This window comes from Lepus europaeus, chromosome 23, assembly GCF_033115175.1.
Source record: "Lepus europaeus isolate LE1 chromosome 23, mLepTim1.pri, whole genome shotgun sequence".
In the NCBI taxonomy this organism is placed as follows: Eukaryota; Metazoa; Chordata; class Mammalia; order Lagomorpha; family Leporidae; genus Lepus; species Lepus europaeus.
In genome coordinates this window covers 658,861-680,992 of record NC_084849.1, presented here as the reverse complement: position 1 = coordinate 680,992, position 22,132 = coordinate 658,861, and the positions used below count along the sequence as shown (strand labels likewise).

Here is a 22,132-nt window from a genome sequence, read left to right as displayed (position 1 = left end):
GAGAGAGCAAGGTCTTTCATCCGTTGGTTCATTCCCCAATTGGCCACAACAGCTGGAGCTGCACCAATCTGAAGCCAGGAGCCAGGAGTGTCTTCCAGGTTTCCCGTGCAGGTGCAGGGGCCCAAGGACTTGGGTCATCTTCCCCAGGCCATAGCAGAGAGCTGTATGGGAAGTGGAGCAGCTGGGACTTGAACCGGCGCCCATATGGGATGCCAGCACTGCAGGCAGCAGCTTTACCTGCTATGCCACAATGCCGGCCCCCAACTTTTTTTTTTAAGATTTTTCAAATTTATTTATTTGAAAGTTAGAAATACAGAGAGAAGGAGAAACAGATCTTACATTGTTGGTTCACTTCCCAGATGTGCACAACAGAAGGGCCTGGGCTAGGCTGAAGCCAGGAGCTTCATCTCCTCTGTGGGTGCAGGGGCCCAAGCACTTGGACCATCCTCCACTGCTTTCCCAGGCCATTAGCAGGGAGCTGGGTCAGAAGTAGAGCAGCTGGGACTCAATGCCCATGTGGGATGCCAGTGCTGCCAGAGTCAGCTTACCTTGCTGTGCCACAGTACCAGCCTCTACTGGTGACTTTTTTTTTTTTTTTTTTTTAAGATTTATTTATTTATTTGAAAGGCAGTTACTCAGAGAGAGAGGAGAGGCGGGGAGGGGGAGGGTCTTCCATCTGCTGGTTCACTCCCCAATTGGCCGAAACGGCCAGAGCTGTGCTGATCAGGAGCCAGGAGCTTCTTGCAGGTCTCCCACGTGGGTGCAGGGACCCAAGGGCTGCTTTCCCAGGCCATAGCAGAGAGCTGGATTGGAAGTGGAGCAGCCAGGTCTCGAACTGGTGCCCATATGGGATGCCAGTGCTTCAGGCCAGGGCATTTACCCGCTACGCCACAGCCCCGGCCCCTACTGTTGACGTTTTAAAATGCCTTCTTTGGGGCCTTCATTGTACTGTTGCCACAGGAGGCCAAACAGCTCAGTCTTTGAACTGTGTTGAAGCCTGTGTCCTCCAGGGCCGTGTGCAGTGCAGGGACATGGTTCCCTCATTCTGTCACCATGGCCACGTTTCTGTTTGTGCTGTGTCAGGTCCTGTGCTCCCACAGATTGGTCACCTTGTGGGGTTAGCAGCGAGAGGCCCATGTAACTCTCCCACGTTGATTCCGATTAAAGCATCAAAGGGCTCAGTATTGGCTGCAGGTAAACCTGAGTTTGCAGTTTTGCTGTTTGGAAGTGATCCAGGAGTTTGGTCTAAGCCCATGTCTCTCCTCCTGTCAGGGAAGTCCCTCCCAACCCTGGGTGGAACTTCCTGGGTGCTTTTTCCTCCTCTGACTTGGCAGCCACCCCGGTCTCTGGAGGTGCTGCTGCTGCCCAGTCCCTCCGTTGATCTTTGCCTGAGCATCTGCTCACTGTGTCTAAGCCTCACGGGGTGCAGTTTTCCTCCTGCTTTGTGTGGGCCTGCTCTGCTCATCCTGAATCCCTTCCTGGCTGACATTCTGCTTTCTTCCACTCAAGGACGCTGTGGTCTCTGCTGACGCACACACACGCACGCACCTGCCTCACCAGCCCCTAGAGCTAGTGTCCGCTGCCCTCAGCAGTGCTGCTCTGCCCCGTCTGTCTCCGGCTGTTAGCATCCGTGACATCTCAGGTGAGGTCGTCTTCTCTTTGGAGCACCTCACATCGGACAGTGGCTGTCTCAGCCTGCTCCTGAAGCGTGGCTCTGCCCAGCCCATGAGCAGCTCCTGCCGCCAGTGAGCAGCAGGGGTCAGACCCACTCCAGACGTGCCTGTGTTTGGTGTTCTGCAGCGTCACGACAATGCTTTAGCTTGGCATTTGGGGCTGGCATCTCCGTGGCTGACAAAATGACCAGACGTTCCCTCTTTCCTCCAGTCCCAGTGTCTCCTCCATGACTGCCCCAGAAGTGCCCTCTGCGCGCTCTCCAGCTTGCTCGCGAGCCTTTGTCCAGTCTGTGGGCTTCCACTGATCGCTGTGCACTTGTCACTTTCAGACATTCTCAGATCTGCCTGCTCTTTGTTGGTAGGGGCTTGCCAGGCTTCACAGCGTGGCCGTGCCTGGCTGTCTCCGCTGGTTTTTTTTTAGGTTAATTTTCTCCTTGGGAGCCACTTTTCTTTGCAGTCTGTCTGGGAAATTCTTGGTGGCCTGGGGTAAAGGTGGACTCTTTAGGCTGTGACTTGACACGTTCGTACCTGTGAGGTACTTTGGGCTTGGTCTCTACCCCTGCCCTGGCACTGAGGTTAAAGACAGCGATGCCTTTGTGGTGGTGGGGCTGTCTCGTCGCAGCGGTGGGCTGTGTGAGGCTGTCCTGTCCACAGCCCGTGTGTGCCTGTGCGGCCACGCCCTTGGGCACCAGAGTACCTCTGCTGCTGCTGCCTTTGCTTCAGTTTGGAACTGGCAGTTTTCACCTTTCCCACATTTGCTATTGCGTTCAGAGGTCTTCTTAGCCTTGTATTTCAGATGTTCTCGTATTTTCGGTCGTCCAGTATGAACCTGAATCAGACCCTGAGCTGAGCAGCCCTTGTTTTTTTTTTTCTGTCCACTCTTTTTTTTTTTTTTTTTAAGATTTTATTTTATTTATTTGAAAGAGTTACAGAGAGAGGTAGAAACAGAGAGAGTTCTTCCAACCACTGGTTCATTCCCCAAATGGCTGCAACGCCCAGAGCTGAGCCGATCCGAAGCCAGGAGCTTCCTCCGGGTCTCCCACGTGGGTGCAGGGGCCCAAGGACTTGGGTCATCCTCCACTGCTTTCCCAGGCCATAGCAGAGAGCTGGATCGGAAGAGGAGCAGCCAGAACTAGAACTGGCGCCCATGTGGGATGCCAGTGCTTCAGGCCAGGGCGTTAACCTGCTGCACCACAGCGCTGGCCCCCTGTCTACTCATCACACACAAGATCAGGGCACTTATCTTGCTGAACCCTGTTCACAATGTTTTATGTTACACTAAACTAGAAAATGCCTTCTGATTAATTTGAATTTTAATAACAAGAACTGCCATTTATTTAGCATTCTGTAATTTACAAGTGTATATTTCCCTTGAGATTATCTTGGGCAATACCTATTTTTGTCCCTGCTGTGCAACTAAGAGAGCGGAGAGAGCTACGGGGCTGTGTGAGGGCTGCACAGGGCCCTTGACAAGCCCATGTGTCCGGTGGGAGCTAGATCTGCTGCTTTTACCTGGAGCCTGGCAGTCCTCGTGGCACACACATGAGCCACACCCTTGTGTGACACCAGGACAGCAAGAGAAAGAAATGTTTGCAGAAAACTAATACGAAGTGGGAAATTTTTTTTTTTAAATTTCTTTTATTTGATAGGCAGAATTACAAAGAGACAGGAAGAACCAGAAAGAGACATGTATTTCATCTGCTGCTCCACTCCCCAAATGGCCACCACAGGCAGGACTGGGCTGATCTGAAGCCAGGAGACTGGAACTCTATCCGGATCTCTCACATGGGTGCAGGAGCCCAAGCACTTGGGCCATCTCCCACTGCTTTCCCAGGTGCATTAGCAGGGAGCTGGATCGGAAGTGGAGCAGCCAGGACTTAAACCAAACCCCATGTGGGATCCCAGCATCACAGTCAGTGGCTGAACTCTGAACTTGGACCACGGCGCTAGCCTCCTCAAATAAATCTTTTTTTTTTTTTTTTTTTTTTTTTTAATTTTTTGACAGCCAGAGTGGATAGTGAGAGAGAGAGACAGAGAGAAAGGTCGTCTTTTGCCGTTGGTTCACCCTCCAATGGCCGCTGCGGCCGGCGCACCGCGCTGATCCAAAAGCAGGAGCCAGGTGCTTCTCCTGGTCTCCCATAGGGTGCAGGGCCCAAGCACTTGGGCCATCCTCCACTGCACTCCCGAGCCATAGCAGAGAGCTGGCCTGGAAGAGGGACAACCGGGACAGAATCCGGTGCCCTGACCGGGACTAGAACCCGGTATGTCGGCGCCGCAAGGTGGAGGATTAGCCTAGTGAGCCACGGCGCCGGCCCCCTCAAATAAATCTTAACCAAAAATAAATAGTCTTGAGCTGCGGCTCACTGTGGCCCAGGCGGGCGGTGGTCAGCTCACTGTGGCCCAGGCGGGCGGTGGTCAGCTCACTGTGGCCCAGGCGGGCGGTGGTCAGCTCACTGTGGCCCAGGCGGGCGGTGTTATTTCCCACCAAGGTGAGCGCTTGCCCCCAGTGCTGGCGGGCCCTCACCCTTCAGCTGTTCCTGCATCTTGTGGTTGTTTCTGTTTTGTCAAGAACTGAGAAGAAAACAAGCAACTTCTCTTTGTGCACAGTCTGAATTCTGCATTTGTGTCTTGGGTTTGTTTTGTCCAAGGTTGCAAAGCTTCCTCAAGTTGTGCAGCAGCAGAGCCCCGTGGCCGGCATCCAGCAGGTGGCCTCCGCTTCCCAGCAGGTGGGACGCGGGCACGCGTGGTGGCGGGCGGGCGGGCGCTGTGTCTGCTGGGAGAGCTGAGGAGTCCCTGCTGATTTCACAAGACAGACAGCGGCAGCTTTGGGGAACAGGACTGCTTTCCCGTGGGGAAAGTCTGACCCCCCGCGTGCCCCCCGCAGGGCCGGGCTTTGTGCTCCCGCCCCCAGGCTGTGGGGCACAGAAGTGGATGAGCTTGAGGCAGGGTGGCGGCCCCACTCCCAGCCTGCAGCCCTGCTGTTGCTGCGGTGTGGCTGGGGTGCTGTGGGACAGTGTCACCCCGGCTCCCAGAGTTGAAGGAAACACACATGAAAGACAGTCCCTAACCTGAGTCTCACTCCGCAGTATCTAACTGCGCTGTGTCCGGCCCAGCCTCGGTGCTGTGCTGTCCTGGGCCAGGTTCTGGGTGACTCAAGTGCTCTCTGCTGTCTTGGCCCAGGCTTCTCCGCAGACAGTGACGCTGACACAGGCGACGGCGGCAGGGCAGCAGGTGCAGATGATCCCTGCGGTGACGGCGACGGCCCAGGTGGTCCAGCAGAAGCTCATCCAGCAGCAGGTGGTGACCCCGGCGTCAGCCCCGCTTCAGACACCTGGTGGCCCGAGCCCCGCGCAGGTTCCGGCGGGTTCCGACAGCCCGAGTCAGCAACCCAAGCTGCACATGCGGGTCCCCGCGGTCAGGCTGAAGACGCCCACCAAGCCGCCGTGCCAGTAGTTGGAGGAGCGGGCGCTTGCGTCTGTGGGAGACGCTGCTGCGTGAGATGCGTGCGCCCCGGGAGCTGTCCCTGAGGCAGCGGCGGGGTCGCCCCCGCGGGAATTTGGCCCTCCCTGGCCCGCTGGCCCGCCTGCTGGTCTCCCTTGTCACTTTCTCCTCCAGAGCAGCAGGCTGGGCTTGGAGAGCCACGTCGATTCCTCTGTAGTGCGCAGAGCTCCGCCCGTGCAGAGCCGCGAAGGAGTCCCCGGTGGTGTCTGCCACGTCCCGTCTTCGGCCACCTCAGGGGACAGGCGTCTGCAGGCAGCACCCGCGGTCGGCTCCCCCTTCCGAGGGAGAGCAGCCATGGTTTGCTTTGACGGGACGCACTGAGTCTGTGCACACGTGACACGCCCAGCTTGCGTCCGAGGGAGATGCCCAGTGGGGCCTCCCCGGTCCCACAGCCAGTGTGATTTGTTTTCGTTTAAAGGAAACTCGGCGCGTTCATGACGGGCCCTGGCTTTGGATAAAGCTCTAGGTCCTGGGTGTGCCCAGCGTCCCCCAGCACACGGGCAGCCTTGTGCTCCTGTTCCAGTCGCACGCTGTGAGGTGCAGAGTGAGCCTCACAGGCTCCCCTGCTCCTCACTGGGACGAGGCCTGGTGTGGGGCCTCGAGTAGCTCCTCTGTGGATAGCGTCCTAGGTGGGGCCACAGGCGGCCCACCCGGGGCTGCGGCATCCTCGGTGGTGGCATCAGGTGTTTGCCACGGCGTCTCAGGCGTGGTTCTGCCAGCATAAGTGGAGAAGTGCCTGGGCTGGTCGTGAAAGGGTTGCAAGACAGGGAGCACCTGCTTCTGTCTGCGCTTAGGCAGGGAGCAGACGTGGCAGCCTCCCTCCCTGGGCTCTCCCCAGGCAGACAGGGCCGTGTCCAGCTGACCTCGTGCTGAGCCGTTCCCGTTGTTGGTCCAGGAAGGTAGGTTCTGCTGAGCTTTTGGACGCCAAGTATCAGGCCGCACACACTTCAAGATTGCTGACTTTTTCATCGCCTGGGCCCTGTCCTGACGTGCCCCTTGGGTGGCATTGAGGAGGCTATGTCCTCTGGGGTCCCCTCACCCTGCAGCCTGTGTTCCACTCCCTGCGAGCTGGCTTTTGAGTCCTTGATGAGAAATTTGGACAGACGTAAAGATGAGATGCCGGAAGGAAGGGACTTAACAAACAGTGCGTGCAGCTTAGCACAGAACACGGGGACCCGTTCCCGTGGCCGGCCCTGCCCGTGCCGGTTTGGTCAGCACCGCGTCCCCGCCCTGTGAGCGTGCCCCTGCTGAGTGCACTGCGGTCACCCTCCACACAGCCAGCCCAGCACGGGCCTGCTGTCCCCTCTGGACGCCTGGGTGTGTGGTTCCCGAGATGCTGCTGCTGACAAGGGCACTCCGCGTAGTCGCTCAGATCCTCCTCCCAGTGTGCTGTTCTTGGCCTGTTTAAAGGTTACCCTGCCCAGTTATTTAAGAAGTAAGTGTGTGTGTGGGAAGTTGTCGTCTAGCCCTCCTCCCTGCAAGCCCACACCATCTGTGAATCGGAGGCTTTCAGGACGTGATACAAGGCGGCGGCCAGAGCACCGTCCGGACCTGGGTGGGCTCCGTGGGAAGCAGAGGCTTGGAGCCCTGGTGGAGGTCTGGGGCCTGAGCAGGGGTTTGCCCTTGTGTGTTCTATGTTGTTGTTTTTGTTAATTATTGTAACTAGATAGCTGTTGTGTTTTAATCTCTAAAGGAACAGGACTGAAACTGTAAATACTTTGTAAACATAAGAGTTTGTACTTGAACAGTAGGATTTTAAAAGGGCCCTGATATCTTGCCAAACAGAAGGCATAATAAATGACCTTTTTGTAGACTTTCTCATCTTGTCTTTTATAGAAAACGATCACTGAAGATGCCAGTTACGCTTTCATTTGGGGGCAGGGGCACAGAGTAAGTAGTGTTGGAGCCACTTGCCCCGTGGTGTAGCGGAACCTGGGAGGAGCTGAGCACATCAGGGGTTTGACCTCTGCAGCGAGCCCGCTCAGAGCTGCTCCCCAGAGCTGCTCCCAGGCGAGGATGGTGCTCCCTGCCTCCCACTGCCCATTCCAGGGCCTCCTGGCCCCAGAGGCTTCGTGCTGTGCTCTCAGGGGAGGTGCAGGACTGTCTGCTGAAAACCTCTCACCAGGTGCCTGGGAGCCATTTTCTTCTCTTTGGCTTTTGGACTTCTTTGTGTTAAAAATCAAGTCTCTAGGCCGGCGCCGTGGCTTAACAGGCTAATCCTCCACCTTGCGGCGCCGGCACACCAGGTTCTAGTCCCGGTCGGGGCACCGGATTCTATCCCGGTTGCCCCTCTTCCAGGCCAGCTCCCTGCTGTGGCCCGGGAGTGCAGTGGAGGATGGCCCAAGTCCTTGGGCCCTGCACCCCATGGGAGACCAGGAGAAGCACCTGGCTCCTGGCTTCGGATCAGCGAGGTGTGCCAGCTGCAGCGGCCATTGGAGGGTGAACCAACGGCAAAAAGGAAGACCTTTCTCTCTGTTTCTCTCTCTCACTATCCACTCTGCCTGTCAAAAAAATAAATTTAATTTTTTTAAAAATCAAGTCTCTATAAGGGAAACACTTTTTTTTTTTTTTTTTAATTTTATTTTTGACAGGCAGAGTGGACCATGAGAGAGAAGACAGAGAGAAAGGTCTTCTTTACCGTTGGTTCACCCTCCAATGGCTGCTGTGATGGGCGCACTGTGCTGATCTGAAGCCAGGAGCCAGGTGCCTCTCCTGGTCTCCCATGCGGGTGCAGGGCCCAAGGACCTGAACCGCCATCCACTGCCTTCCCGGGCCACAGCAGAGAGCTGGCCTGGAAGAGGGGCAACTGGGACATAATCCGGCGCCCCGACCGGGACTAGAACCCTGTGTGCCGGCGCCGCAAGCAGAGGATGAGCCTAGTGAGCCGCGGCGCCGGCCGAGAAACACATTTTGATAGAAACATCCACAGAGTAAGGAAGCAGTAGCAGCCCCTGCAGAGTGAGCCTCACAGGCTCCCCTGCTCCTCGCTGGGACGAGGCCTGGTGTGGGGCCTCGAGTAGCTCCTCTGTGGATAGCGTCCTGGGTGGGGCATCCTCGGTGGTGGCATCAGGCGTTTGCTGCGGCGTCTCAGGCGTGGTTCTGCCGGCACAAGTGGAGAAGTGCCTGGGCTGGTCGTGAAAGGGTTGCAGCAAGAGCAAAGCAGGGAGCACCAGCCCGTGGTTTTTCCTTTGCCTGTGGTGTCTTCACCACAGAAGTGAGGTGTGCAGGGGGCCGTGTGCTCCCAGATGTGGAAGACGGGTGCCTGCAGCCCACGGGGACAGGTAAGCAGCAGATACCATACCAGGCACTTGCCAGGGCCTGCTCTTGGGAGCACAGGCTGTTCCCCGGCCCCCAGGGTGGGGGCGGGGGCAGGGGCCGGGACCTTGGCTTCCCCTCCTAGGTGACATCTGTACAGCACTCAGCACATGGCCCCTGCACCTCATTGTTACTCCCAAGGTACACACTGTGACACACATACACACACCCCGCAGAGCCACTGCTGCTCTCCCTGACTCTCAAGTGCCCCAAAGCCGGCCGTGTGCACCCAGGGAACAGGTGGGCTCAGGCACAGAATGGCAGTGATGTCTTAGAAGCAGGTGTCTCCCAGCCTCGGACATGTAGGACAGCTGTCACGGGGCCAGCGGAACTGACGGGTGCTGGTCCCTGGAGGACTGAGAACAGCAACGGTGCTGTGTTTTCTGCTGTGGCGTCGTGTCAGAGGCCAGGCTGAGTCCCAAGCTTCTCAACCACCCACACACAGCTGAGGACAGGGAGGGAAGAGTCCATTTCATTCCTTTACCTGTGCTGTCTTTGAGGGTCTGACCATGTTTTATGGAGATGCTGAAGAGCATCACCCAAACACGTGTGTCCTCTGAGGCCATCGGAAAGCCTCGGTCGGGCAAAGCTGTCCCACAGCAGCACGGTGAGGCTCACGCCAGAGCCCCCGTTCTCCGGAGTGCACCAGGGCAGCCCTCTGGGCTCTCAGCCCTTATGGCCCACTTATGCAGGTGGCTTTTCGGGTCATGTCAATGTGACTACCACTTGGTAAGTCAATTATTTAAGAAGGAAAAGGCATAGAATAGAGCACTGTCAGTGCACGTACATCATCCAATCAGTGTTTGTGTTTCGAGGTCATCAGAAGCTAACAATGCTGTGTTTTTCCTTTACCTGATACATCGCTATCCTCCGGTGAGACAATGATAAAACTAACCAGCTTTGCCTGTGTTAGAACAAAGCTGGGGCGAGGGCCACAGCATCAGTCCTAGGACCTACAAGAGCCCTTCTGGGGGTCAGCGGGGACATCCTTGGACGGCTGGGCTGTCTGATGGCCCCGACCAGGGAACGGGCTGCTCTGCCTGTGGCTCCCCTCCACCCCTCAGGTCACAGCAGAGCATTTCCGGGAGGAGCAAGCGCTGACAGCAGGACCTCCTGTGGCCAGGAGCCACATCCTGCGTGCCCCCAGCCTAGCTGTCACGGAAGCAGCTGGCCCTAAGGTCAACCATTGTGGCCATTTGGGGAGTGAACCAGCAGATCTGTCTTTCCCTCTTTCAAATAAACGAATTCTTTAAAAAAAATTTTTTTAGGCCGGCGCCGTGGCTTAACAGGCTAATCCTCCACTTGTGGCGCCGGCACACCGGGTTCTAGTCCTGGTTGGGGCGCCGGATTCTATCCCGGTTGCCCCTCTTCCAGTCCAGCTCTCTGCTATGGCCCGGGAAGGCAGTGGAGGATGGCCCAAGTCCTTGGGCCCTGCACCCCATGGGAGACCAGGAGAAGCACCTGGCTCCTGGCTTCGGATCAGCACGATATGCCGGCCGCGGTGGCCATTGGAGGATGAACCAACGGCAAAAAGGAAGACCTTTCTCTCTGTTTCTCTCTCTATCCACTCTGCCTGTCCAAAAAAAAAAAAAAAAATTTAAGTGTAACCAAAATGGTCCCTATTCAGTGCTCTGCACACAAGCCGTGTCTGGCCTAGATTCCTCACCCTCAAGTGGAGGATTCCAGCCACGTGAGTGAACGTGTGGCAGCCAGAGGCCACCCCAGCCCACCCCCACAACCAGCCAAGAACGTGACAAGCTCCGTGCCCCGTCCTGGGGGAGTCTTCCATTTCCCTTTATTTCCGGGAGGACCAGTCTGACCCCAGGGGACTGGGGCTGCAGGCTGTGCAGCACCAGCCGTGCGCTCAAGCCCAGGCCTGAGCTGCTACCCCACAGAGGAGACGGTGTGCTCGGGAGGGCTGCCATTCCACCCGGCACATGTCCACGGCAATGAAGACGCTGACCCGTGCCAGCAGGAGGCGCCCTCTGCTCCTCTGAGGCCCCGGCCTAGGCGGCCTTCTGCTTTTGCTCTTCCTATGGAAGGAGAGAAGAGGGCGTGGCACTGTGCCGCCCACCGCCGCCCCACTCCCAGGTCCACAAACCCAGGGCCGTGAGTCCCCATCATCCTGCAGCCACAGGCTCGGAGCTAATGTATCCACACCCTTCGCCTCCCTGTCCTCGACAGACACCACCAGGGCCTCAGCCTTACCCTGACGGTCTTCTCCAGCTGGGACAAGGCTGCCTCGTACCGAGGGACCAGCGGCTGCAGGAGCTCGCTGGGCGTCTCGTGCCGCTGCAGCCTGGGGGCGCCAGCTTCATCCAACATCTGGAGAAACCGCCTCTCCTGCGTAACAGCCCAGTGTGAGTGAGGGGCCGCAGGAGCAGCGCGCCCCCTCCACGCCTCACGAGGGCCACACACGGCATCACCTGCACTTTGAGGAGCAACGTGAAGGCCTGTCCCGTTCTCCCGGCCCGTGCTGTTCTCCCGACACTGAAATCAAACAGCGCGTCAACAGTGCCCTCCCACTCCTCTGGGATCCGACAGCCAGGGCTCTTCACCTCATCCCCACCCACAAGAGGGTCCCACGTGCAAGGGGGCCCCCAGCCCTCACCGGTGCACGTAGGTCCTCAGGTACTGGGGCGCGTCGTAGTTGACTACCAGCTCCACGCCCTGCACGTCAATGCCTCGGGCGGCAGCGTCGGTGCTCACCAGGCTGCAGAACAGAGGTGCTCCCTGGGGGCCCCCGCTGGCCGACCTCCAGCAGAGGCCCCCGCCCCCGCCCTCGGCACGGACTCACAGCTGGATCTTTCCCTGCTCGAACTGCTTCAGGATCCCCCTCCGCTGGCCAGGCCCGTAGCGGGAGGAAAACTCGGCCACACTCACACCCCCGAAAGCTTGCACCAGCAGGAAGAGCCTGGGCAGAAAAGACACGGTAGGCAGTGCTGGGCCCGGAGCCCGCCCCAGCCGTGCCCTCCTGGCTGGCCTCACCTGTGGGAGTTCTCTCTCGAGTTAGTGAAGCAGAGGACCCTGGAGAACTTCCTCTCTAGGATCAGGTGCAGGACAACCAGCGGCTTAGACCGGAGGCGGCAGGGCACGTAGTGGTGCTGCGGGGGACACCAGGGTTGGCGAGCGCCCGGGCCTGGGTGCCCTGCCCCATGCCCCGGCGCCCCACTCACCGTGAGCCCTGCGGGGAAGTCATACTTCCCTGCCACGCCCCCACACTCCTCCTCGTCTCGTGAGTCCCTGTGCGCCTGTCCCGACGAGAAGAGCCGGGGCTGATAGAGGCCGAGCCGCTGTAGCTTCTCAGGGTCCTGGGTCAGGGTGGCAGAGAAGAGCAGCTTCTGCAGAGGCACCTGGGGACAGCAGGTGCTGGGGGGGGAGGGGAGCGCTGGCAGCCCTGCCCGGGACGGGGCTCCCCCGGCTGCACCAGGTTAAGGGTGTGGGGGCTGAGCACTGGGCGGGAGCCGCGACAGCACCCAAGGGCGCAGCTCAGTACCTGGCAGCAGTCACAGCCGGGGGCTGCCTCCTCTGCAGCACAGAACAGAGGTCCCCAGGGCCCTCACTCTGGAAGGCCGCCGCGACCACCCGCGGCAGCCAGGACTGGTGCATGCTGTCCACCATGCGGTCAGCCTCGTCAATGACCTGCAGGGGACAGGAAGCCCTGGCTGGGTGAGGTGAGGCTCCCTGCTGAGGCCAGCCCTCGGCCCAGTGCACAGGCCCCCGGCGCGGGTGACACACCAGGAAGCGGAGCTGCTGGAGGTGGAATCCCGGCGTCTGGTCGATGTGGTCCACCAGGCGGCCAGGGGTGGCCACCACGATGTCAGCCAAGCAGCGGTAGCCATCCGCCCTACAACGCAGGCTGCGGCTCAACAGGAGGCGCCGTGTCGCTCACCAGCGCCAACCCTCCCTCAGCACGGGACACTGGCAGACGTGCTTCCTGCTCCCCACGCCAGGCGGCCGGAACACAGCAGCCGTCCCGCCCCCGCCACGCTCAGCTCTCTGACCCCCAGCACCTACGTTTTCTGGACAAGGCTCTCCTGCTCCTTGGCCAGCGACTTCTGTCCAGTGACAAGAGCGACCCGCAGGGGCGTGGCGTCCGTGTAGATGTGGAACACTTTGCACACCTGAGAAGCAGCCTGTGGTTAGCCAGGAAGCAGCTCTGCACCCCAGGAGCAGCCTCCACCGTCCAGGGGGGCAGCCGACCTCTGGGCACGGGGTCCACGCACCTGCTGGGCCAGTTCCTTGGTGGGCAGCACAACCAGGGCGCGGATCTGACAGACTACTCGATGCAACAGGGCCTGCACACAAGAGAGCAAGGACAGCCCCGTCCGCCCAGAGAACCCCCGCCCCACCCAGCTCCATCCGCAGAGAGGGGCCCTGACACCCACCTGCACCACAGGGATGACGAAGGCCAGCGTCTTCCCACTGCCCGTGGGGGCGGACACACAGAGGTCACTCGGCCGGTAGCCACCTCTGCCCACCAGAAAGCCGCTGGCGGCGCTCTCCAGGAGGACAGGGATCACGGCCGCCTGGACTGCGCGGGGAGGGAGGGATGCAAGGCACGTTCCCGCGGGGGGGGGGGGGCGCGGGGAGGGAGGGATGCAGGGCACGTTCCCGCGGGGGGGGGGCCTTGCCCCCCGCCCCGCGCCCGCTGGGCCCGCACCTGGGAAGTAGGCGGAGACGCCCTGGGCCCGCAGCTGCCTCTGCAGGTCCGGGTGCACCTCCGGGACGTCCTCCAGCGGGGTGAGATTCCCGGAGACGTCTTTCCTGACGCAGCTGGGCTCAGCCAACCAGCCCGGCAGGAAGGGCTGCACCTGCGGCGGGAGAGGGACGACGGGAAGGCCCCGGAGCAAGCAGCCGCCTCGGCCTCACTCCCCGTGGGCTCTTCCCACGCAGCTCTGGGCGCGATGAGAGGCGGCACGTCTGCGGCTGCCACATGCGGAGGCGCGGTCGCCCCTGCCCGGAGCCCACGGGCCGCGGACAGGGCCCCGCGCGGGAGCAGAATCCCCGCCCGCAGCGGCTCACCTTGAGCGCCTTCCTCCGTCCGAAGGCCCCCAGCACCGCGGCGGGGACCCGGCACGCTCCGTCCGGGGCCGCCTCGGCCTCCTGCTCCCCCGGCGCCTGCTCGCCGGGCCCTGCGAGGCAAACGACGCCGGGACCCGCGTCAGCCGCGCCGCCGCCTCCCAGCAGCCTCGCCGGCCCCGCGCCCCCAGCCCTCGGCCCACCTGCGTCCGCGGCGGCGTCGCCGCCCGTCTTCCGCCGCTTCCCCGGCCGAGCGTCCGGGCTCCCCGCCGCCCCCACTCGCCGGGGCCGCCGCCGGGGCCGCCGCCGCCGCCGCCCTGCCGCCGCCTCCTCCTCCACCTGGGGAGGCGCGGGTTCCCGCCGCTGCCGCTGCCGCTCGAGCGCCCGGCTCTGCAGCCGCTGGAGCAGCGCACGAGCCCTCTCGCCCGCCCCGGCCTCCGCCTCCTCCTCGGGCCCGGCCGCCTCAGGGCCGGGATACCGCGCGACGTGGAACAGCGCCATGGCCCAGGGCTCACGCGGCTGCCGCCCGGCGCGCGGCAGTGACGTCCTCGGCGCAGGCAGCCGTCACCCGGCGCGCGGCAGTGACGTCCTCGGCGCAGGCAGCCGTCACCCGGCGCGCGGCAGTGACGTCCTCGGCGCAGGCAGCCGTCACCCGGCGCGCGGGCGGCGACGTCACGCGCGCGCCGCTCTCCCCGGAGTCGGCGGCATGGCGCGGGATCCCGGCCCCGCGGGCGCGCGGCGGGCGCTCGGCCGCCTGGTGGAGGCTGTGCTGGCGAGCCGCGGCGAGGCCAACGGCGTGTTCGACATCCTGGCGGTGTTGCAGGTGGGCGGCCCCGGGCGAGGCAGCGCTGGGAGAGGCGACGGCCGCCGCGCGGGGCGCGGAGGTGGGGCAGGGTGCGGGCCCCGCGGAGGCTCAGAGACGCCGCCGAGACGTGTGGGGTCACGGGAGGACGCGCCCGGGCTGGGGTCCCCGCGGGGAAAGGGGCTGGCGCGCCACACGGCCTCTCCCGCAGGCCCAGGACGGCGAGGAGGTGCAGGAAGCAGTCCGCGCGTGCAGCCGCCTGTTCGGGGCCCTGCTGGAGCGGGGAGAGCTGTTCGTGGGCCAGCTGCCCCCGGAGGACGTGGTCCTGGCAGGTGAGCGCCTTCCAGGCGGGCCGGAGGGAGATGGGCGCCCGCCGCCGTGGTCGGTGGGAGGGACTCCTGTGCAGCCGGCTTTACACTGGCGCTCAGCGGGGTTCGGACTGCGGGGCGGTGCCGGGGCCGGAGCTGTGCGTTTCCGTGCGGGGCGGGCCCAGGGCTTGGCTCGCCTGGCTGGTTTTGGGCAGAGCTGCCTCCCTGTTTGCACACCCCCGGGAGTGACAGTCCCAGCCCAGGTCTGGGGGCCATGGCGGCCTCTTTCCAGGAGGCTGGGGCGGGGGGCGTGGGAGGGAGAGGTGGGCTCAAGACCTAGTGTGCGCCACAGTCCCCCAAACCTCCCGCACCCACGCAGGGTCCCAGGGAGCCACTCGCAAGTACAAGGTGTGGATGAGGCACCGCTACCAGAGCTGCTGCAACCGCCTGCTGGAGCTCCTGGCCCACCATTCCTTTCAGGTCAAGGTGAGGCTTGGGATCGCGGGCCCTGCTTCGGCTTGGTCCACCCCCTGCGCCCCAAAAGCGGAGGCCCAGGGCTGTGGAGGTGAGCGCTGTGCAGGCACCAGCGCTTCCCTCCTCTGGCTGATTCCTGGCGCGTGGCCTCCACCTGTCCTGTGGGCCTTCAGGCCTCGTGGGAAAATGCGGTCATTGTCCTGTCTGCAGTGGGCACAGAGAAGCTGAGCGCCGGTCTCTGGAGCATCAGGGCCCCGTGCACTGAGCCTGTGCCTGCCGATGGGTGGGTCTCGGGCCACAGGGTGGCCTGCAGCCATGGGGGTGGCTCACCAACTTCTTTTTATGATTTACTTATTTGAAAGAGTTGCACAGACAGAGGAGAGGCAGAGAGAGAGAAAGGTCTTCCATCTGCTGGTTCACTCCCCAGTTGGCCACAACGGCCGGAGCTGTGCTGATCTGAAGCCAGGAGCTTCTTACGGGTCTCCCACGTGGGTGCAGGGGCCCAAGGACTTGGGCCATCTTCTACTGCTTTCCTAGGTCATATCAGAGAGCTGGGTTGGAAAAGGAGCAGCCGGGACTAGAATCGGTGCCCATATGGGCTCCCAGCACCACAGGCAGAGGGTTAACCTGTTGTGCCACGGCGCCGGCCCCAAGTCACCAACTTTTAACAGCATTGAAGTGATGTAATTCCTGTGACTTACAGTTTGTTTTTTTAAAAAAAAAAATTTTTGTTGTTTTAAATTGGTCGTTTGAAAGATAGAGGGAGAGAGAGTGCAGGTGTGCGGAGGGGCCTTCCACCTGTTAGTCCACTCCCCAGACGCCCACAGTGGCCTCCGCTGGGGCCAAATGCAGGAGCCAGCTCAGTCCAGGTCTCCCAGGTGGTGTCAGGAGCCTGCTGGGAGCCGAACCTGATGCTTCCGCGTGAGGCTTGGCTGCCTTCGCTGCCAGCCTGGATGCGCAGCTGGGATGGGTGTGGGGTGCTCGGGATCCCCACGTCCCACGTCCCAGCTCCCAGCTCGTGTGCAGCCTGGACAGCAGCAGTGGCGGCTCAGCTGCCACCCCTCGGGAGACCCAGATGGAGTTCAAGGCTCCTGGCCCAACCCTGGTTGTCACAGGCACTTGAGGAGTGAGCCAGCGGGTGGGGCATCCACCCCTGTCTCTATTTCCCCTTCAGACAGGTACAGGGCTTCAGGAGTGAAGCATACAGCTTGGCCGGGTTTTTTACTTTTTTGCTATAGCAACAGAACCACGTAGCCGTCACCGCTCTTCCAGGGTGATGTTGCCATCCACTGAAAAAGCCTCGTGCCCACCAGTAGTCAGCTCCCACGCACTCAGCTCGGGTCTGGGTTCACTTGCTCTGGACATTGCCTGTGAGTGGGGCTGCTTGTGAGCCCCGCTGCGCGTCACAGGCCACGCTGGCTCGTCGCACTGGTCAGTGGCACTGACGCAAGAGCATTCCAGGGGCCCCCGGTGCAGAAGGCCAGACCCCGGCCGCGCTCAGTACTGCCGAGCCCTGCCTTCCTGCATGACCGTCAGGCTGGGGCGTGGAGCAAGAGAAGACGGGCCACTCTTCTCCACGCCCACTGGGGCTGGTCGTGAGGCCCTGTGGCTGGGGTGAGCCCCGGGCCGCCTGCAGAGTGCCACCGTCACTCTGTCCCTGTTCCCCAGGAACTGGCCCTCGAGACACTCATGAAGTTTGTGCAGCTGGAAGGAGCGCACCCCCTGGAGAAGCCCAAGTGGGAGGACAACTACCTGTTCCCCCGGGAGCTCTTCAAGGTGAGGGGACGGGGGGGGGGGGGGCTGCTCTGGCCCCAGCAGGTCGACATTCACGGGAGGCTCCCTCTGTTCTTCCGTGTGCAGGGGGCGATGGCCACGTGGGTGTCACCTTGGCTGTCCACTAGCTGGGGGAGAGGGCTGTGGGGGCTGCTGGGCTCTGTCCACAGGAGGGACGCTGACCCCTGCCCCGCCCCCAGTCGGTGGTGAGAGGCCTGCTTTCGCCCGAGGACGACAGCAGCCTGCTGCTCTCCCACTTCCGAGAGTACCTTGAGTACGACGACATCCGGTACCACACGATGCAGGCCGCCACCGACACTGTGGCCCGCGTGACCGACCAGCACCTGGAGGTGAGCGACGTCCGCGTGCTGGCTCATGGTGACCCGGGGAGGCGGGTGGGCCACAGCACGGTGCTCAGGCTGGGCTCCGGCAGGTGTCCCCCACCTTCTGGAACAACACCTTCTCGCTGCTGTCAGCTGTGAGCCTGCCCCCTCGGGAGCCTGATGTGTGCAACTTCTACGTGAAGCGCGCGGGTGAGCATCCTGGGAAGGTCCTGGAGGGAGGGGCTGTGGAGCAGGGCCTGGCCTGGCCTGGCCGGCTGGCGAGCCACTGCCTCCGTGCTGTGCTGGGGTGACCGCTCCCCTGCCTTCCTAGCAGAGCCGTCGGACAAGTGGAAAGTGGCTCATCTGAAGGTGAGTGTCCCTGGGACACCCCTCCCCCACCCCCAGCTCCCAGCACAGAGGTGTCACCGTGTGCGTCCACCAGGGCCACTCACGAGTAGGCGTGAGGAGGCAGGCCCCTTGTTAGGCCCGCTTCATGGGCCTCGGGGACGGAGGCAGATGCCACATCGTGCCGTGCACAGGGAGGTTCCATGTGGCGGCTCTGAGAGCTGGAGCTCCTAGACCCAGTCTGGGGTTCCTGTGGCCGGCAGAGGGCAGGACAGGGTGGGCGCCAGGGAGCGGCCAGCGCTGGGTCTCCCTTGGCGGACCAGCATGTGTAGCCCCGCCCCCATTGCAGGAGCACAGGAAGGCGTTCCAGGCCATGTGGCTCGGCTTCCTCAAGCACAAGGTGGGGACTCTGGGGGCCCCGGGTTCTGGTGAGGGGGGGCGGCGGTGCCCTGGGTCCTGGCAGGGCGGGGCACGGCTGGGCAGCACCCTGACCTGCCTGCGGCCACCCAGCTGCCCCTCGGCCTCTACAAGAAGGTGCTGGTGATCATGCACGACTCCATCCTGCCCCACCTGGCCCAGCCCACCCTCATGATCGACTTCCTCACCAGCGCCTACGATGTCGGTGAGCCGGGCTTCCAGCTGGGCGGGCAGTGGGGGGCGGGGCGGGGCGGGGAGCCAGGAGGCCTGGGCGTTGCAGGGGCCGGGGTGCGGGTCCATCCGGCTCCACGTCTCTGTCTGCAGGGGGCGCCGTCAGTCTCTTGGCCTTGAACGGGCTTTTCATCCTGATTCACAAGCACAACCTGTGAGTGTCAGTGCCTCCGCCTCCCTCCCTGCGCTCGCCAGGCCTGCTGGGTGGGGGGGGCAGAGCTGGGCCAGGCTGGACACGTCCCATGTGTGCCGTCCCCAGGGAATACCCCGACTTCTACCGGAAGCTCTATGGCCTCCTGGAGCCCTCCATCTTCCACGTCAAGTACCGGGCTCGCTTCTTCCACCTGGTCGACCTCTTCCTGTCCTCCTCGTGAGTGAGGCTGTGGTCTTGGGCCAGCAAGGGGCGGCGGGGCCGACTTCTGGGGCCTGGGCTCTCACACCCCCCTGCCCCGTCCAGCCACCTTCCAGCCTACCTGGTGGCTGCCTTCGCCAAGCGCCTGTCCCACCTGGCGCTGACCGCACCCCCCGAGGCCTTGCTCATGGTGCTGCCCTTCATCTGCAACCTGCTGCGCCGACACCCGGCCTGCCGCGTCCTCGTGCATCGGCCCAGCGGCCCTGGTGAGCACACTGCCGGCGCGGGGCCTGGCGGGTGCCTGGCCGGCTCTTGACTGCTGAGGCCAGCCGGTTGTCTTGTTCCTAGAGCTGGATGCTGACCCCTACGACCCCACCGAGGCGGACCCAGCCAAGAGCCGAGCCCTGGAGAGCTCTCTGTGGGAGCTGCAGGTGGGGGTGCCCTCAGCGACCCCCGCGTGGCCCTAGCCCTCCCCACCCCACCCCCGCCCGCCATTGCCACATCCCTGACAGGCCGCTCCGTCACAGCCCAGCGTCAGCATGTGCTTGAGGCCCTGCCCCCGCGCTCCACCCCGCACCTGGCCTGTGGCTGGGCACACAGCTGGCACTGGCGGCGGCAGGGCTGCTGACCCTGGTGCCGGCCCCTGTGTGCTCCCAGACCCTCCAGCAGCACTACCACCCTGAGGTGTCCAGAGCCGCCAGCGCCATCAACCAGGCACTGTCTGTCCCCGAGGTCAGCATCGCGCCGCTCCTGGAGCTCACTGCATATGAGGTGAGGACCGGGGTGCAGAGGGCTCTGGGCACGGGACTGGGAGCGCAGCTGCCACAGCGGCCGCCATCCTCCCCTGCAGATCTTCGAGCGGGACCTGAAGAAGAAGAGGCCTGAGCCGGTGCCGCTGGAGTTCATCCCGCCTCAGGGCCTGCTGGGCCGGCGCGACAGCCTCTGCACACAGCTCTTCACGCTCAGCTGACCCTGCTCGCCCTGCCACCCCAGCAAACGCTTCTGCAGGCAAGTGCAGCTCCTTCCTGGGCTCGCATCTGGGCGGGGGTCCTCCGCTCTGCAGCGTGGGGGTCTTGGGTGCCCCGAATGCTGCCACTGGCTCGTGCAAGAGGAGGTGCTAGAGCAGCCCCTCCCTGAGCTCTGGGCAGGTGGTGTCACCGGCACCCAGACACTTGTCATCTACTGTGGCTGGACCCGGTGTGACCTGGGTGTGGTGGGAGACCCCCTTTCTGCCCCATCGGATGTCAGGGAGGAGCCGAGAATGGGGAAAGAGGGGGTGGAGAGGTAGGGTTGCCTGTACTGCAGACCAAGGACCGAGCCCTGCAGGGGACACTTGTCCCAGGAACCCCCTGAGGTCCCTGCACAGCAGCAGAGTTCCGGGGGAGTCCCAGCCAGAGGCCAGCCTCAGGGCAGCTGGGAGGAAGCTCACAGCCTTGCTCGGCCAGCTGCCCAGCCAGGCCCCAACCCTGTCCCTGCTGCTCACTCACTGTTTGGGTGGGACCATGGCCCCCGGAAGATGGAGTGCTGGCCCCTGGGTCCTTGGAATGTGATGTCATTTGAGCAGAGGCGTCACAGGCGTGGTAGAGATGAAGTGAGTCATCGGGGTGGGCTCTGACCCAGCACCGCCCACGTGGCTTTACGAGGGAGGGTGGACATGGGCCAGAGCAGGTCAGTGGCCGCCGCTGAAGCCGTGGGTGTGCGTGGCTGTGGGACAGCAGCTCTGGCTGACTGGACTGCTCCAGTGAGGATGAAACCCCACCCAACCCCGGAGCAAACCTTGACTGTGCCGGGCAGGTGTGTTCGGTGGACATGACAGAGTCCAGGAGGGAAGGGACAGCCGTGGTGGGGGTGACAGCGTTGGGGTCAGCTGGATCTGGGCACCAGCGTCGTGCACGCTGGGGCTGTCCCTCAGCTGTTTGCTGGTGTGGTGTCCCAGGGCCTGCCCCCTGGAAGGGAAGGCTCTGCTGGGCCCCCACTGGCGGTCCAGAGCCCCAGGGTGGGGAAAAACAGGGACCCCAGCCCAGCCCTCTGACACAAATGAGGACGCCCGACTCACTCGGGTGCTCAAGGGAGCAGTGGGGCTGCAGCCAGCAAGCTCTGCCAAGCAGGGCGGCGGCTCCTGGAGGCAGCAGCCACGTGGGAGGGCTGAGGCGCACAGCCCTGGGCTGCCTCCATGTCCTTGGCCTGCTGTCCCTGACCTCCGGGGGCCCCTGCAAAGCTGGGGACGAGCCAGGACGGGGCAGGTGTCCGGGGCAGCATCGGGTGGTGGGTTTCCTGCCTGGGTGTGGGAGTCTTCTGCCAACGGCTGGATCCCAGCCCTGTCCACCCACCCTCGCCCTCGGGAGCCTGTCAGAGCCGTCTGTGGTCAGGCTGGACTGGGGTGAGTGCGGGAGGCAATGAGCTCTGGCGCCCACTCGCTCACTGCGTGGCTGTGAGCCTCCACCCCTCTAGTGAGGGCCAAAGGGGCCCTGACCCCCAGGGTGTCTGCAGACTGGGCTCCACACTGCCAGGGAGTCTCGGGGAGCCGGCTGCTAGCAGGCAGTCAGGGACATGGGGCAGGCGGGGGTCCCTGGGGCTGCGATGCAGACCCCACTGATGGAGCCCAAGCCCTCTGGTGGCCTGGTGAGGCCCCCGGCCCCAAAGGTGCCAAGGCCGGGCCTCTGTCTCAGCCGCCTTTGCCTATGAAGAAGGTGTCCCTTCCTGGAGAGCATGGCCTGGTCAGCACCGGCCAGGCGCACCCTGCCCCGGGGGCTGCACAGAACCACCTGTGGTGTTTCCCTCAGCTGCGTGCAGCTTGTCTGTTGACACCTGCTCACATGGCCTCTCCCAGGCCCGCATGAGGGCTGGTCACAAGTGGAGTGTTCCAGAGAAACTGCCCAGAGAGCTCACAGTGAAGTCGGAGACGGTGCTGACCACTCTTAGGCTTTGTTGCGTTCTGTTTGCTTGTATCCTTGGTGTTTCAGGGGCCAGTGCTGTGGTGTAGTGGGTTAGGCCGTGGTCTGCGGGGCCAGCATCCCATATGGGCGCTGCTTGGACTGCCAGCTGCTTCACTTCCCATCCAGCTCTCTGCTATGGCCTGGGAAAGCAGCAGAGGGAGGCCCAAGTGCTTGGGCCCCTGCACCCTCGTGGGAGACCCGGAAGAAGCTCCTGGCTCCTGTTTCTGCCCGGCTGTTGCAGTCATCTGGGAGTGAACCAGCGGATGGAAGACCTCTCTCTGTGTCTCTACCTCTCTTTCTAACTCTGCCTTTCAGATAAGTAAAATAAATGCTTTTTAAAAAATGGAACTGGGCAGTCAGGCAGAGTGGAAGGCACACGGGAGGGTTGGCTCTGTGTCTTCTGCGGCAGGCTTCTCCTGACTGTCTGAGATGGGCGCAGCAGCTCGCAGTGCTAAGAGCACTAAGGACTGGTAGGATGCAAGTTTCCCCTTGTTATAAATGCCTCCCCCCCTTCACTTCTGGGCCCAGAGTTTGTGGCTGGGGTCCCCAGGAGTACCAGTCACCAGGAGCCTGGAGTTCAGGTTGGGGATCCCCAGCTTGGGGCATCCCTATGGTGCGGGATGGCCACCCGTGTGGCCAGCGCTGGGCCCCGTGTCAGCT

General features: G+C 62.6%; 3 protein-coding genes across 17 annotated transcripts in view; 2 read left to right on the top strand and 1 right to left on the bottom strand.

Annotated features, from left to right (window-relative positions):
- The window catches only part of EP400 (E1A binding protein p400), a 116,712-nt gene extending 109,727 nt beyond the window's left edge, over window positions 1-6,985 (top strand). For all 12 annotated transcript variants that reach the window (XM_062182062.1, XM_062182060.1, XM_062182065.1 and 9 more), the window contains 2 exons: window positions 4,322-4,399; window positions 4,854-6,985. In XM_062182062.1, coding sequence (XP_062038046.1) covers window positions 4,322-4,399; window positions 4,854-5,126 — 351 coding nt within the window. In that variant the 3' untranslated portion in view covers window positions 5,127-6,985. The remainder of the gene's footprint in view (window positions 1-4,321; window positions 4,400-4,853) is intronic.
- Window positions 6,986-10,058: 3,073 nt separating this feature from the next.
- Window positions 10,059-14,027, bottom strand: DDX51 (DEAD-box helicase 51). Of its 2 annotated transcripts, XM_062182069.1 has the most exons (15): window positions 13,715-14,027; window positions 13,515-13,624; window positions 13,153-13,303; window positions 12,878-13,023; window positions 12,716-12,787; window positions 12,507-12,613; window positions 12,228-12,336; window positions 11,986-12,131; window positions 11,666-11,858; window positions 11,478-11,593; window positions 11,287-11,403; window positions 11,101-11,202; window positions 10,916-10,979; window positions 10,698-10,832; window positions 10,228-10,522 (listed from the first exon to the last, which is right to left on the bottom strand). In XM_062182069.1, the coding sequence occupies exons 1-15, from the start codon at window positions 14,010-14,012 to the stop codon at window positions 10,496-10,498; spliced, it is 1,893 nt and encodes a 630-aa protein (XP_062038053.1). In that variant the 5' UTR covers window positions 14,013-14,027; the 3' UTR covers window positions 10,228-10,495. The 2 variants fall into 2 exon arrangements, with proteins under 2 accessions (XP_062038052.1, XP_062038053.1); XM_062182068.1 differs by having other exon boundaries at window positions 10,059-10,522; window positions 13,515-14,027.
- Window positions 14,028-14,209: 182 nt separating this feature from the next.
- NOC4L (nucleolar complex associated 4 homolog) lies at window positions 14,210-22,120 on the top strand. 3 transcript variants are annotated; one of them, XM_062182436.1, is made up of 16 exons: window positions 14,210-14,334; window positions 14,525-14,645; window positions 15,001-15,107; window positions 16,764-16,871; window positions 17,069-17,218; window positions 17,302-17,401; window positions 17,523-17,560; window positions 17,886-17,936; window positions 18,047-18,158; window positions 18,278-18,338; window positions 18,444-18,554; window positions 18,642-18,802; window positions 18,885-18,967; window positions 19,194-19,307; window positions 19,387-19,544; window positions 21,599-22,120. In XM_062182436.1, exons 1-15 carry the CDS (start codon window positions 14,218-14,220, stop codon window positions 19,504-19,506), a joined length of 1,554 nt encoding a protein of 517 aa, XP_062038420.1. In that variant the 5' UTR covers window positions 14,210-14,217; the 3' UTR covers window positions 19,507-19,544; window positions 21,599-22,120. The 3 variants fall into 3 exon arrangements, with proteins under 3 accessions (XP_062038420.1, XP_062038422.1, XP_062038421.1); XM_062182438.1 differs by having other exon boundaries at window positions 17,526-17,560; window positions 21,599-22,117; XM_062182437.1 differs by lacking the exon at window positions 21,599-22,120 and adding an exon at window positions 21,500-21,592.
- Window positions 22,121-22,132: the final 12 nt, after the last annotated feature.